This window comes from Candoia aspera, chromosome 10 (assembly GCF_035149785.1).
Source record: "Candoia aspera isolate rCanAsp1 chromosome 10, rCanAsp1.hap2, whole genome shotgun sequence".
Classification (NCBI taxonomy): Eukaryota; Metazoa; Chordata; class Lepidosauria; order Squamata; family Boidae; genus Candoia; species Candoia aspera.
Genome location: NC_086162.1, coordinates 3,669,428 through 3,684,864, shown reverse-complemented (window position 1 = coordinate 3,684,864; position 15,437 = coordinate 3,669,428). Strand labels below are relative to the sequence as shown.

Here is a 15,437-nt window from a genome sequence, read left to right as displayed (position 1 = left end):
GCTGGAACGGGCTCCGCCTGTCTTGCGGGGGTCTCAGCCCGCGATTGGTGCCGAGCGCCGCTGGGGGGGCGGGGTTGGGCGGCTCCTGCGGCCCGGCCGGGGCGGTGTGTGCGCGGGGGGGGTGGTCAGGCTGGCAGCGCCGCGCGAGGCGAGGAACCGGCTGGAAGGTGAGCCGGGGGCGGGCGGGCGGGCGGGGCGGGGCTGCGCTTCTCGGCAGGGCGATCCGCGATGTCCGGGGTGGGGGGGCGCCCGCAGGTGGCACGGGCGGGCGACGCCGGGCAGCGCCGGGGCGGTCTCTACCCTCCCTCTGGAGGATGCCGGGCCAGGGTGGTCCCACCTCCCGCTCCTGCCTGCCGGTGCGCCTGGCCAGGGAGCGGGCGGGCGGGCGGCGGCCGCCCGAGGAAGCGAGCGGGCTGGATCTTGCGCCGCGATGCTGCTCCTTGGCCGCGCAGCTGTAAGTCGAGCTGGCACCGCGCGGAGGTGCCCGTCCGTCTCCCCGGAGGGCTGCGAGGGGCTGTCCGTTGGCCCCGAAGCAGGGGCGCGCCGAGGGGCCGGCGTCGGAAGGACCGCCGGGGAGCGCCCCTTTCGCTTCGGCCGCGCTGCGCTCCGGTCCCCTTCCGAAGCTTGGCGGTGCGGCCGCCGGGAGAGGCGGGGGCACGGCTGCGGGGTTCACTGGCTCCCGCCTCGCCCCGCCCCGCCCGGGGGCCGAAACAAGCCAGTCGTGGCTTAGTCCGCGCAATCCAGCCCCCGGCGCAGAGCAGAGTCTGCGGTCCGATTGTGGAGCCTTTGGATTCAGATGGCGGGCCAAGAGGGACCTGGTCGGTTTTGGGCTTCCCGGGTGGTGTGAACACAGCCGTTGGGGTTCATTTAAGAAACCATGGTTCGTTAGATCACGGTGAAGCATGGGGCCAAACTAAGATCTCTGAGCCCAACTCACCTCACAGGGTTGTTGTTGCGGGGAAAATAGGAGGAGGAGGGAGTATTAGGTATATTCCCTGCCTTGAGTTATTTATAGATAGAAAATAAATAAAAAATAAAAATTCTCAGTAGACCAGGGCAATTTGACCCCACTTGGCAGTCCTGCCCCCTGGCTTCCTAAAAGATCCAGCCCTAAAGTGGAGAGAGAAGACCTGGTTTCTCTGAACTTGCCAGGCTGTGATTTGGCTCTGAATGGAAATCTCCAGTGCTTAAATTTCTGATTACTGCTGTGCCGCTGACCCAGTGAATGGGAACAACTCAGTTTGGGAACCATTCCTTCAGGGAAAGGCACAGTGATAAGCATCTGCCATCACTTTTCCCTTTTGCAAATGGCTCACCGGTTCCGCTCTTTGAGAGGAGGGAGGAGTGGAATCCACAGGACTGTCGTGGTCCTGTCACAGCCCTTGCTTTGAACTCGAGGGAGGATTAACCCAAACTTGGAGAAAACCATTATCTATGCTACTATAATAATACAGTAATGTGTCTAATTATAAAGCTCTGCTGTAGCCTCGGAAGAGAGGCTGAATTCCCTCCCCCCACCCCCCGCAGTTTGGAATTAATTTATTTTACAGGCTGGGATAGGGTAAGATTTATGCTGAATACTTGGGCCAAAGGAAAGCAGAAAGTGAGGCTGTGGGAGTGGGCGACATGGGAAGGCTGGAGGAAATGTGTGCCTGCCACTGCTTGGAAACGGGGAGGGACATTCTGAAGGTGAAAATGGCTCACAACTTGGCAACAACTTGCAAGGATAACAGCAGAGGCAAGGATGTGACTGCCACACTCCAGATTTTGGTGTGTGTGTGTGTGTTCCTCTCTGGCTGTGTTGGCAGTCTTTGGTCCTAGGACTGACCAGCTCCCCCCTGGAGAGTTGGGGAGGGGGAATCCTGCAGAGTCCTCATGCTTTGTTTACGGAAGGATCACCTTGCAGGGTATCCGACAGGAGCAGAAGAAGATAGAAGCGGGGTGGGGGGGAGGTGGCATCCTTGTTCCTCTTGCCTCCCCTCCCCTCCCATGGGAGTTTCTGCATCCAGTCATTGGCCCAAAGCCAAGATTTGGGTCCCGCTTACTTGGAACTCCTAAACCAACCTGATTCCTGCCTTCCAGCCAGGAAACCAATAGCCGGGGGGGGGGGGCTGGGGGAGATAGACTAGATCAGTGTTTCTAAACTTTAGCAACTTTAAGAGGTCTGGACTTCAACTCCCAGAATTCCCCAGACAGTTATGCTATGTTAGATATGCTGGCTGGGGAATTCTGGGAGTTGAAGTCCAGACCTCTTAAAGCTGTCAAGATTGAGAAACACTGGACTAGATTATCTAGAGTACAGAAGTGAAAGAGAAAAAAGGCTCCTAATGACATAGGATTCATTATTGTAAGCCGCCCAGAGTCATTGGTTTGAGATGGGTGGCTATATAAATTGAATGAATGAATGAATGAATGAATGAATGAATGAATAAATTCCCAGCTGCAGACTCTCTATCCACAGCATTTTGAAGCATCCAGAGTGCCCCCAGAGCCACTGCCCAAATTCAGAGGCTCACTGGGGGTAGACTTGGCTTGCATCTGTGCCCCAGAGCCGTTCTGAGTGGCGTGACCTTGTTTTTCCCACCTTTTCCTGGCAGGGCCCCTGGACCGTTCCAAGCTGCAAAGCCATGGAGATGCAGTCCTATTACACCAAACTCTTGAGCGAGCTGAATGAGCAACGGAAGAGGGACTTCTTCTGCGACTGTAGCATCATCGTGGAAGGGAGGATTTTCAAGGCCCACAAGAACATTCTGTTTGCCAACAGTGGCTACTTCAGGGCTTTGCTGATCCACTACATTCAGGACAGTGGCCGGCACAGCACGGCTTCCCTGGACATTGTTACTTCCGAGGCCTTCTCCATTATCCTGGACTTCCTTTATTCAGGTAAGCTGGATCTTTGTGGGGAAAATGTGATTGAGGTCATGTCAGCCGCCAGTTACTTGCAGATGACTGACGTGGTCAACTTCTGCAAGACGTACATCCGGTCGTCGTTGGACATCTGCAGGAAAATCGAGAGAGAAGCTGCTTTCTACCAGGCGGACAGTGGGAGTTCCGGTTCTGCCAGAGAAGGCGCATCCTACGGTGCAAAGTCCCAGTGCTCAGCATCCGCTTCCTCTCTGCAGGAAAAGGAGGGCATTCCGGATTGTCCGCAAGTTCCTCCCTGCGGGGACTGTAGCAGCTGCCATCACGTGGAACTCCTGGCCAGGGACCCTGCGAGCAGCGAGTCTCCGGATGACACAAACTCTTCGGCGCCCAAGGGGATCGAACCGAAGGTTGAGTTTGATGCAGATGAGGTGGAAGCTGGGGAGCGGTTGCAGCAATACCCCACCCCCTTGACGATTGAGCAGATCGAAGAGGGGCTTCACGGTGGGCAGGCGATGGACCTGGCGTGCAGCAGCTACCACATGAAACAGGTCCTCGAAGCCTTGCTGCGCAACAGCGCGTCCCAAAGAAAAGACGAGGTGGTCCACCCTTTCGTCCGTGGCTTCGAGGGCAGGCCAGAAGATGCGGGCATGCCCATGAGTTCCATGATGGACATTCACAATGACTGGTATGGAGAGGATACAGGTAAGATGGGTCTGGATACCACTTCCCTCTCTGTGATGGGATTATTTTCTGTAAGAAAAGTTTGCTGGTTTCACAGGGTTTCATTCCTGTGTTGAATTGAGGGTCAGAAGGTACATCAAAATAGCTGGGTTTCCAGGGGCAAGAACCTTAATGTGAAGCTTCAGGAAAGGTGTAGAATTCAACAAGTATTTAACAGGAGTGTTGGGATTCTCCCTCTTGCTTCCTTCTCCCTCCCAAAGATGTAAATAATTATGAGAAAGGGGAAATTAAGGATAATGTCATAAAATTAAACCATTCATTCATTCGTTTTACTGATTTTGTGACCTGCCCTAATCCACAGACTTTGATTATGACACGTCTTGGATTTACAAGTGCTTCCCAGCTGTTCAGTGAGAATGCAGAAGGTACAAACAATGATGATACAGCAGAAGAGTGGTATACATTGCAGATGTTCTTGCACTGAAGAGCAGATCCATGCATTTAGTGAGGAACCCTTGGCCCCCGCTTAATCCATGGGATGTAGCGTTAAACCTCCTAGTGAGGTCTAGCTGAGCTGTTGATGAAACTGGGGGTAGTCATTCCTTTAACTTCTGTTACTTGCAGAAGTTGCAACTGGATGGTGAAGCATTCCTTTGCGTGGTTTCGGATATTGGCTTTGAAAGAAGTTCGACTTCTTTTTCCTTTAATGCAGACCAAGTGAATTACTTCGGAGGAAATCTAGTCTAGAAAGGATTCTGTGAATATGTAGATTTTCCATTCTTTTTTACTCTTGAAATCATTAGTCCACACAGCATGGATTAGAGTTGGGGTTGACAGTTCTAAGAAAATCTCCTTTCGCTGCCTCAGCATTTTCATCAGCCTGAGAAAATAAGGGACTTCTTGGTATGGGCAGAAAAGTTACTGAGCAGCAATTTCCAAAAGCTGGAAAAGTTGGAAAAACATGTTTCAGAAATTGTATCTTTGGTCCATGAAGTGGTTGAATCTGAGCTTCAGTTGCCATCTACTGGCAGCAGACTTGGAACATGGCTTAATTCCTTCATTTCAAGGCTGCAACTGTTTGACTTATAATACAGGTACTCCTCGCTTAACGACCACAATTGGGACTGGAATTTTGGTTGCTAAGCAAAGCAGTCATTAAGCAATCCAACTCGATTTTACGACCTTTTTTGCAGAGGTCATTAAGCAAATCACAGTGGGCATTAAGCAAACGTGGTTGCTAAGCAAATCACAGGGTTCCCCACTGATTTTGCTTGCCAGAAGCCAGCTGGGAAGGTTGAAAATGGCGATCACATGACCATGGGATGTTGCAACAGACATAAATGTGAACTGGTTGCCACGTGCCCAAATCGTGATCATGTGACCACGGGGACCCTACAATGGTTGTAAGTGTGAGGACCAGTCACAAGTCAGTTTTTTCAGCACCATTGCAAGTCCAAATCACCGCTAAACGGATGGTTGTTAAGCGAGGACTAGTGCCTTTTAAAGATTTGTTCGTGGAACTGAACATGAAACAGCCTTGAATAATACTAAAGGAAATAAACCCAGGAAAGGTTAAAGATACACACTGTTATAAGGGACTTGTATCCTGCTTTATCATGGAGAGAAGAAAGCTTGCTCACAGCTTCCTAACACTCAGGTTAGTCCTGATCAAGGCATTTTTCTTCTGTGGCTTTGCTAGTTTTAGCTTAACCATGGATCAACAGAACTGCCCTTCATTTTCATAACAACAAGGAGAGTAGTATGTTAGAGAAGCATGAAGAAGTTGCATGTTAATATGATTTGAGCTTTACCAGCCAGGATATCCATGTCCGGGATGCAGAAGCTGCTGGCGTATGGCCCTGGCAACTGCGTTGTCACAACAATGCCAAGTCCCAGAGGGGTCCTTAGATATTTCTAGATTCCCACTTGTTCGGGGCCTTTAGGACCATGGAAATCTGGATGCAGAGTCATCCTGAACTCAAGGCATTGATTCATAACTAGGCCTCTTGGTCCCTGTCCTATATCCACTTCACGGGATTGTTGCAAACTCTACTCCTGATCCTTCCAGCAGGTGGGTAAGGAGGCCTTTGGGGCCAAATGACCGGTTAGCATGGTCTCCCTCTTCTTGCCCCCTGTTTCTGTGGGCTTGCTGGGGTGTCCCTCTTTCCTCCCAATGCTGGAAAAAACAGCAACCTGCTCCTCTCTGCATGGAGAGAAACAGTCCTGGGAACAGGAGGGGTGTTGCTGTGGGGAAGGAGCGTCCCTCTGCTAAACCCCATCCCCAAGATTATCCTGCTGCGGCGCTTGAGGGGTGGGGGGACAGCTTGGCTCTTGGGCCAAATCGGTTTTGCTCTCCCCTGTTCTTAGGAGGCATAGAGTTCATTCCCTCCTGCTTTCAGGGGAGCCTGGTTTGGTTTCCTACAGTTACTCCTTGAGTCAAAAAAGAAGGGAGTTTCCCAACCCGGGCCATTTTAAGCTATATGGACTTCAGCTCCCAGAATTCAGCTTCAAGTTGCCAGGATTGGGAAACACAGAATTAGAACACGGGGATATGGCTTCAGAGCTGGGATCCTAATATTAGGCTAATTTAAAACTAGAATTAAAAGTGCGGAACAACTGAAAGTTACCCAAATGGTTGTATCCTAAGTATGTAAAAAGAACACACGCTGTACGTCACACGAGACGAATCCAACCAGTTCATAAAAAGAAGCAGCTTTCACAGCAGGCTTCGGAGAATCGCCTGTGAAGGCTAAGCCAGGAAATTTGGAGCAGTGTCCTTCTACCATTACTTTCTTTGCTCACTGATGTGCCACCAATGGCTTGCTGTGGAATATTGTGGGGCAGTGCACAAACTGATCTAAAAGGCTGGGAATGCATGTAGGCTCAGCCCTGGACTGCACGTGCAGCGGACTGGAATAATACAAATCTGGCGAAGAGGAAGCCAGAATAGAGAGTGCCAAAGTTGGAAGGGGACCGCTGAGGTCAGCGAGTCCACCCTCTTGCTCAGTGCAGAATCCACATTACAGCATTTGCGAGAGATGGCTGCCCAGTCTCTGCTTGAGCCCATCCAGGGAAGAGAAACCCATTTATTTATTTATTTGCTTGCTTGCTTGCTTGCTTGCTTATGGACATACGTGCATACTTAATTATTTAGCAAATTTATACAGCCAACCATCTCACAAAAAGTGACTCTGGCTGGCTCCTGGCCATGGGGTCTACCATCAAACTTCTCTCCCTCCTGTTTTTTCTAACATTCAGTCAGAATTTATCTTCCTGTAACCTAAGTTCATTAATCCATGTCCTGAACTCTAGAATAAGAGCCAAGAAACCTCAATTTCCTTCTAAGGTCTTGTAATGGTATGTGAGAATGACCTTGGGAGACAGTGCAACAAGAGGATAAAAGGCAGCTGAGCCCGCAACAGGAATGTGGGTGGGGCAGGCAACTCAGAAGGGACCCTCCCTAGTTTTTTGGGCTGTAAAGGAGATGGAGAGGAGATTTGTACTTTCAGACTTGCAAGATTCTGTTGATGTAGCTTTACAATAAAGTAGAATTAGCTCATCTGGTCATGTTTCCTATCTGGTCTACCTCGTAAGGCTAACACTTCTCCTTCTGAGGTATCATATCCCCCCCCCCTTTTCGACTTTCCCCAATTTCTCTCCAACGTGTTTAGCCTTTTGTTCCTATTCCTGCTGCCTTCCTTTAGACCTGTCTGAAACCTTCTTAACAGGTGGGGCCCGGAACCAGGGAGGGTTCAGGGGAGGGGGGATAGACCCATGAAGGATACATGGATCTGTGATTTCCTGTGATTTGAACACTCAACTTCTTATTGAAGCTGCCTAAAAACACATCTGCTCCTGGTTCACTTTGCCGCCGGTTGTGTTATTCTCAGCTTGCTGATGGGGGCAGTTCTAAATGTGGTGCCTGCTGATTCTACCCCAGGCACTGTGCAGTCTCCTGCATCCTTCTGCCTGGGTGTATCCCAGAGGCCAGCCTCGTGCGAATAGTTTGGCCTCTACGTAGAGCAGAATGTGGAGGACGTCAACTGGATTTCAATGCTTCATGTGGCGGAGGGGGGCCGTTGCATTAGTGCATGCACATCTTGCAAACAGAAAGGCCCCCAACAGGTAGCTGAGCAAAAGCACTGACTTTAAGGCGAGGGAGCACCACAAACAGCCTCTTTCTCTCCAGCATCCCACTGCGGAAGGCCTGACTGACAGCGCTTGTTCCCCTTCCAAAGATGGCCTTCCTGCCCCTTTCCCGGCTGCGTTTTTAAGGCACTAACCCCATCACCATTCTTTTTATGTGTGCGATCCAGATACTGGTCCTGCTGAAGCACCACATTGTGCCAAGGGAATCGCATTTTCCCGGGCTTCCACTCACTGCCTGCCCACCGCACAGCACCAGCTGTGACAGTGAGGGTTGTATAAAGAATGTGTCGTGTCGCAAGCGGGGAGCAATGGAATTCTCTTCCCCCTTCCAGCACCCACACTCTGGCATTGTTATTCGGTTTTGAAACTCGGGCACGCCTCCCCTTTGAAATGCTCCCCAATGCTTTTTCCCCCCAAAGGTGATGTCCTGGTGGTGCCAATCAAGCTGCACAAATGCCCGTTTTGCCCGTACACTGCTAAGCAGAAAGGCATCCTGAAGCGCCACATCCGCTCCCACACGGGGGAGAGGCCCTACCCCTGCGAAATATGCGGCAAGCGCTTCACGCGGCAGGAACACCTGAGGAGTCACGCCTTAAGCGTAAGTTGGACATCTGCACCGGGAGTTGGCCATCCATCTGGGGAAGCCGCGTTTCCATTGCTGCGGTGGCCTTCGTGTGCCCCGCTTGTCGGGTGGGCTGATAATCAGTTTATGGAAGTTAGGGAGGTTTTAGAAGCTGGCTGGGGGTGACTTTGGCTGGCATAGATGAGCTGCTGTAATGGTATGTGGGAGAGACCTTGAGAAATGGGGTGAAGGGGTGCTGCCTAGGGGACGGTCAGATAAGAGAGGGCTTAGGCTGCAGCTGCAAAATGGGAGGAGGCTCAGGAGGGACCCGCCCTAGTTTCTCAGGCTGTAAAGGAGACAGTGGGAGATTTGTACTTTCAGACTTGCAAGACTGATGTCAGCCCTCCCAAGCAGACCAGACAGGAGACATGACCAGATGAGCTAATTCTACTTTATGGTAAGGCTACATTAACAGAACCTTGCAAGTCTGAAAGTACAATCTCCCGCTGTCCCCTTTATAGCCTGAGAAACCAGGGAGGGTCCCTCCTGAGCCTCTTGCCCCGCCCACTATCCAGCTGCAGGCTATGCTGCCTCTTATCTGACCATTCCCTAGGAAGCATCTCCTCCCCCCGTCTCCCAAGGCCTTTCCCGCATACCATTACAGCCGCAGAGTTTGGGGCACCAGCCCAGGTATTGACCTTCCTGCTTAATTTTGCGTTTCTAGGTCCATCGGTCCAACAAGCCCATCATCTGCAAAGGCTGCCGGCGAACGTTTACCAGCAGCCTGACTCAAGGCTTGCGGCGCTTTGGCCTGTGCGACAGTTGCACCTGCGTCACCACCACTCACGAGGATTCGATGCCAATCAACCTCAGTCTCATGGAACCTTCCTCAGAAGGGCAGGAAAAGAATGATCCGGACAACGACTGGCCCATCTACGTCGAATCCGGGGATGAAAACGATCCGCCCGAAGATGATGAGGCCGACCCTGACGATAAGCAGGGCCTCCACCAAGAAGCGCTTATGTAGCAGCACGAGGGGGGGCTTGGGGGGCGGCTGGGAATCGCTTTCCCTTCTTGCGGATTGGTTGTCCTGCAGGTGGACGCCACAGATATACCTAGAATTGTGTGAAGTTGTTGGGGTCTTTTTTAAATAAATAGGAGTGACTCCCTTTTGGTGACAACAGATGGACTTCTGTGATTCTGAGATGTCTGTTTAAATGGCAAGTGCTGCGGGCTACTTATTTGAAAGGGGTTTCAAGAGGAGGAGAAACAGCGTTCCCAGCTCTAGCTCGGAAAGGTTGGATCCCTTTTGCAGCTGGCAACCTCGCCTGCTCGCTCGGTGCGGCCTCTCTCTTCCCTCCCTCCCTGCTGCTTTTTCCTCAAGGTGCCCTCTGGACCTAGAAGAGATTTGGGCACGGGCTTCTCCTTCCTTCCAGGTTATCCTGATCTTTAATCCTGCCTTGGAAATACAGAATGTGACTCAGTCAGTGCAAAAACTGGAAACTCCACTGCCAGTATAAATGAATCAAGGAAGGGGAAGTGGTCCTTTTAAACCATGATGGAATCCTAATTTTTAGATATTTTTTAACACACCAACTTAAATGGACCCTTCTGCTCTGCCTTGAGTCAAGAGGCAAATAAAAAGTTTACAGATCTCTGGAGTAACAACCTTGGGAACTCCAGCCCACTGGGCACTGGTGTTTTGTGCCTGAACCAAAGGGGCCCGTCTGTCCCAAGCTGTGTGTGTATGACGGGGCTTCATGCTGGGGACTTGTTGAAGGTAGAGCAGACAGTCTTGAGTTCATTTCTCAGTGTCTCCAGCTAGAACACCAAGGAATTTTGCTGCCGGACTGGCTCAGAATCAGCTTCACTTATTGGACTAAAGCAATGGGCATTGGTTGCTGCTTTGGCTGACGGCAGGTCCCATGCACACAGTCCAAGCTCCAAGCTATTACAGAAGGTGTGCTGCTTGTTGACTGGGGCCCTTAAAAACCACCAAGCTTCTGCTGAAATGGCGATGTCACACAGTTCATATCTCTGAGGAAGACAGGAAGAAATATGAGAGGGAAGCTGATCTTATTCCAGAGCCAAAGGTGGGGACTTGTGGCCTCCAGATGCCGTTGAGTAGAGCTCCAGTGCCTCTCAGTGGTGGCTGAGCTGGGACCTCTGGAGGGCCATGCATCCCCACCCTGCACCACAGAGGAGTCTGAAATGAGCCTGGGTCAGGGGTCAGACTTAACAGAACTTCACTTTGCACCCGTTCATTGGAAAGGCAACACTGTGAATGTTTCTGGGAACATCAGTGTTCTGAACCTTCTGGGTGGGGGAAATTGGCCCCTTGCAAAATCACCATTCTGGTGGTGATTGCAAGCACGGAGTAAGCAAACGAACCCCAATTCTTCAGTTTTATGCTACCTGTTCACCGCCCCACGTCCCTCCTGGGTGTGTTCCTCTAGTTGCAGAGTTAGATGGTGGTTTGAGTGGATTGTGATGGGTTTCTGTGTTTGTACTGTCTTACAGTTTGTCTTGAGTACTGTTCCATGTTAAAAAAAATCCAGCTTCAACTTTGCCTTCTTCCTGTTGATGGTATACACTATGAATTTGGTTTCCTATAGAACGTGAGATTACTCAGTGTATTTCTCCAGTTTAATTTCTATAGGCTATTTAAACAAGCTGGGGAACTATCAAAGGACAGTGTGTATAACGCAACAAAGGTACCAAAAGAATTCAATGAAAATCAAAATGTGAAATTGTATGTAGTGGTTTGTAGCTACCTTATTCAGAGTAAATTTGCCTTCTCCATCCTGGTGACCTCCCCAGTGTGCTGGACCAGCTCCCGCCATGGCTGTGCTGGCTAGAAATTGTGGAGATGAGTCCGACGCATCTGAAGGGCACCAAGGCACACAGTATGGTGTGGTGGTTACGGTGCTGAACCAGGAGCAGGAAGGCCTGTGTTCTAGCCCTCCCTTAAGCATGGAAGCCAACCTGGGCCACGCCCTCCCTCTCAGCCGAAATCAGGGTCAGCTCTGCAACAAGCTGGCTGAAGAACAAAACCTGCTTATTGCATCCCACACTGATCGCTCTGCAGCACAAACCGGGCAAGCACAGGGGGAAACTGGTGGACCCCGTAAAACTAAGCAGGAGAAGCTCTAAGAGGAACAGCGAAAACATCTGAAGGGCATCAGGCTAGGGAAGGCTATGGAAATGCTTGAGGTCCTTATATATAAATCTGGTGACCTGGATAGAGTGGGGAGTCTTCAAAGGACTCAGTGGCTCACCCTGTTGGCCGCTTTATGTACAGTTGGGGATGCTTGGAGGATCTCCTGTCCCACATTTTCTCACCTGCTTCCTTTAAGAAAAGAGGCCTGAGTTTTGTTGTCCTTTGGTACAACAGTAAGGAATGTGATGATCTATATCTAGCATTTGATGTCATCACAAGATTATGTAGATAAAAACACAGCAAAGGAAAAAGCAATGCTGAACGCAATTACAGTACGTTTTTTAAAAACAGAATCACCTCTCCTCTGCTTTCCCTAGTTCCCACGTGCTAAACCTCAATTGTTTGTATTTCTTAATTAGCAATACACTTTTGCCGAGCCACCCTCCTGGAAAACATCCCATCATTAAATTGGTCTTGGGTAAGAATTCAAATGGTTCAGCCCTCAAAGGAAGCTGGGGCTCCTGAAGAGCCCACCACGCCCGTTGCTTTGCAGAGTGGGCTAGACTTGCTTGGGAAATAGATTCCAGGCTCTTTGGGGAAATGGGGCCCTTGCCAAGAGGAGTGCAGCGAAGGCCCTGAATGGAGTTGGGCTGGGAGCACTGTTCCCACTCTCCTTCAAATGGTCAGTCAACTTCCAGTGGTTCTTAAGAGGCCAATCAAGAATTGTAGGGCCATTGGGCTTGTAGAGGGGCGTCCATGAGGAGGAGGGTGAAAGGTCAAGGGGGTGTGCATGACTACACAATTAAAGCCCCTCTCCTTTGTTCCATGCGTGGCTGCTATTTCGACTTGTTTTACCCTCCCCCCCAATGCCCTTGGGTTGGCAGGTTACAAGGAATTGGGGTAGCTCTGCATTCCCCAATCTGGAGCCCCCCAGATGTGCTGAACTAGCTCTGATGAACTCAGCACTGCAGCTGTCTAAGCTCTAGTAATTTTAGATCATGGCCTGCCTGGGCCTAATCCTAGTACAAACCCACCCCAGCAGTGCCTTTTTTCTGCCACACCCTCCTGATGATGCCGCTGTCCTGTCTCTAGCCCAAGAGACAGGCATAAATGGTCCTCGGTGGACCTGGTGTAAATGCTAACATCCTATCCTCTCCCTTACGCTGACACCATCCAGGGGCAGCCTGAAGGTGCATAAAATGGGTTAGGCTTTGTTCCCTTGGAGGAAGTCAGGAGATTGGCAGTCACGAGGAACAGCGTTGAGAGAGAGAGGAGGGGGATTAGCAGTGGGGCAGCAAACACCATGTTGGTCTCCCAAGGGACGGATGGACGGACAGACAGACAGACAGCTCAGGCTGTTAGTCCATCTGGTTTGGGGGCTTCTGGCTTAGGGAGAAAAGTAAAGATGGTCCATGTTCAACACAACTCCTGATTAATGAACACAACTCTGCAGTTTTCTTGGCAGTTGACGTTTACTGTAGCTCATCTGCCTATTCAAATTGGTCTCAGAAATTTTCTTGAGAGTAGAGAATGAAGCTTATTTATATAAGGGGGGAGGGGGAGAATTCTCATCACCCTTCCCATCTGCGCAAAACTAAGTGGGTTATTTTGTTCCTTGTTCATCACATTTGTTTTAAAATGGAATTTTTGTGTTGTCTTGGGCTTCCTCATGGGAAGGACACACTTCACTTGCTTGCCTGTATTCCTTTCATTCTGTAAATGCTCAGCTCCATTACATTTCTACCAAGCCCTTCACAATCAGTGCCTAATCAAAATTTGGCATTTTGATTAGCAATGGTTAAAAAGAATGGAAACAGGCTTATTCCTAATATAATTTTGATTACTTTCCTACAAGCTCAAGAAGCTGTTCGAGATAATATAATTTTGTTCAAAAATATTCCTCTCTCTCTTTTCACTTGGAAGATGCAACTGAGATATTAATGGCACATTGCCTTGCTTTGTTGAATGCTTGCTTATCGGCCCTAAATGGGCTTCCCTGCCAGGAAGTCCCATTGATTTCAGAAGACGATGCTTTTAAGTAGGCTTTACTTCAGCCTTTCCAAAATTTCCATTATTTTGTTTTAGTAACTTTTAAAGTAGAGTTCTTTAAACCGATTTTTAAAAAGTAGCTGTTCTGGTTGGCTTCTACAAAGTTTAAATCTTTGCGAGATAAAGTGTATTTGTCAGGCAATTCTTCCTTGACATCTGCTTTTGTATCACCACAGCCTATTGAATGGAAGCTAAAGCAAGTTACTTGAAAAGATACGTTTAAAGATAGCCACTCAAAACTTCCATAAATCTTAAAGTCCGTGACTTCAGAGGTAGGCAGGCCAGTACTACATTTGCATTTAAATTTAGTGAAATTACAAGTATTTACGGTTATGGAGTCTCCCTCAAATCAAACTCGCCTCCTGGTGCTTCCCGCATGCATCCAGGTAGTTTTCTTGGCAACAACAATAGGAAACTGGTTTGCCCTTCCTTCTTCTGGGATATTTGAAATTGCCAGTTTAGCCAGAACTGTGGTTTCCCATTCCAGGACTAAGCAGATCTGACTTTGGTTCAATAATTTTTAATAGGGGCTGGGGAACCATGGAGACCTCTAATTTAGAACTGTTGTGGGGAAAATGCCCTTTTAATTGAGGAACCAAAGTGTTGGGAGATGGATGCAATTAGGTATCTTTTATGGGCATGCACATCTACAGTGATGGCTGGGCTTCCACAAGAGCCCCGAAGCCCACAAGGTTACAGGTTATATACCCTTTGAAATGATACATAAGAATTATAAAGGCAATGTAAATTATAGCACAGAGTAGTGTTTCTCAACTATGGCTGCTTTAAGATGGGTGGACTTCAACTCCCAGAATTCCCCAGCCAGTCTTGCTGGCTGGGGAATTCTGGGAGTTGAAGTCCACCCATCTTAAAGTGGCCAAGGTTGAGAAACAACTGCTTTGATCTAGCATTTCTCAATTGTGGCAACTTGTAGGCATATAGTTTTCAGCCTCCAGAATTCACAGAGATGACTAGACTGGGTAGGAACCTCTGGGAATTGAAGAAGTACTCACATCTGGATATTCCTCTAAACCAGTGTTTTTCAAACTTGACAACTTTAAGATGGGTGGACTTCAACTCCCAGAATTCCCCAGCCAGCATGAATTCTAGGAGCTGAAGTCCATGCATCTTAAAGCTGCCAAGGTCGAGAAACCTGGCACAGACCTTTACAGCCAGAATGCAGCACCTGATAAGAACACGGGGTGACCCAGCACCGCTAAAGTCTACTTTTCTAAGGAGGCACCAAGCCGGCCTTTTCTACTGATAACACCAAGCACTTTCTGACAGAAACAGTGTCCTTTTTGTGCCCGTGGATTGACTCCTTTCCTGCCAAGGAAAAGACAACCTGGTTTGGGTTATCTGTCTCCTTCCACTCCAGGGTCATCAGGCACTTTCAACTTGCTGCTCTTTGGAATCCCTCACAGCAATCATGCGTGTTAAAGACAGAATAATTTTCGTCCCCCACAGGGGCAGAGAAGCTATTGAAAAGTCTGGAAAAGGGGCGTCCGTGATCCAGCACAATCTGGAGAGCTAGACTGCGTGATACGCAGTTCTCAAGAGCCATCACCAGTTGCTCGTTTTTTCCTGCAACCCCCTCCCGATGTTGGGTTTGTGTTGAGGTATATTCGAGTCAAGGCAAAAGGGCTGGAAATAAACCAAAGCTGAGAATCGACAAAGGTCGCCTCCTCCCCACATTTTGTTCTTTTCTCCTCGGGGTGGGGAGCAAACGGGAAATGCGTTTGTAGCCTTGTTTCCACAGTGGTGCGTTATCAAGTCTTCTATGATTAAGCTCTGTATGTATCATGTCTCTTTATAGAGCTGTTGCAGCCCAGTCCTTTTATAGCTGACAATGTGAACAAAATAAAGATGTCAAAATTGCAACACGATCTTGGTGTGCAGGCTCATGCCAACAGCCTCTTGTTTTGGAGGGGGAAGTGTCGGTAACTCTGCTTCCCTGACCCTCCTTCCACC

At 49.5% G+C, this 15,437-nt stretch overlaps 1 protein-coding gene across 1 annotated transcript; it reads left to right on the top strand.

Moving 5' to 3' along the window:
* The first annotated feature begins 2,583 nt into the window (after positions 1-2,583).
* Positions 2,584-9,318, top strand: ZBTB8B (zinc finger and BTB domain containing 8B). Its single transcript, XM_063312028.1, has 3 exons — positions 2,584-3,567; positions 8,115-8,293; positions 8,982-9,318. Exons 1-3 carry the CDS (start codon positions 2,628-2,630, stop codon positions 9,282-9,284), a joined length of 1,422 nt encoding a protein of 473 aa, XP_063168098.1. The 5' UTR covers positions 2,584-2,627; the 3' UTR covers positions 9,285-9,318.
* The last annotated feature ends 6,119 nt before the right edge of the window (positions 9,319-15,437 follow it).

What these genes read in the sequence shown, in the direction of transcription:
- ZBTB8B (XM_063312028.1), top strand. Translation starts at nt 2,628, where the DNA reads ATGGAGATGCAGTCCTATTACACCAAACTCTTGAGCGAGCTGAATGAG. An exon ending in CTGGTATGGAGAGGATACAG is followed by an intron (nt 3,568 to 8,114) that starts GTAAGATGGGTC and finishes TTCCCCCCAAAG; the next exon opens with GTGATGTCCTGGTGGTGCCA. An exon ending in TGAGGAGTCACGCCTTAAGC is followed by an intron (nt 8,294 to 8,981) that starts GTAAGTTGGACA and finishes TTGCGTTTCTAG; the next exon opens with GTCCATCGGTCCAACAAGCC.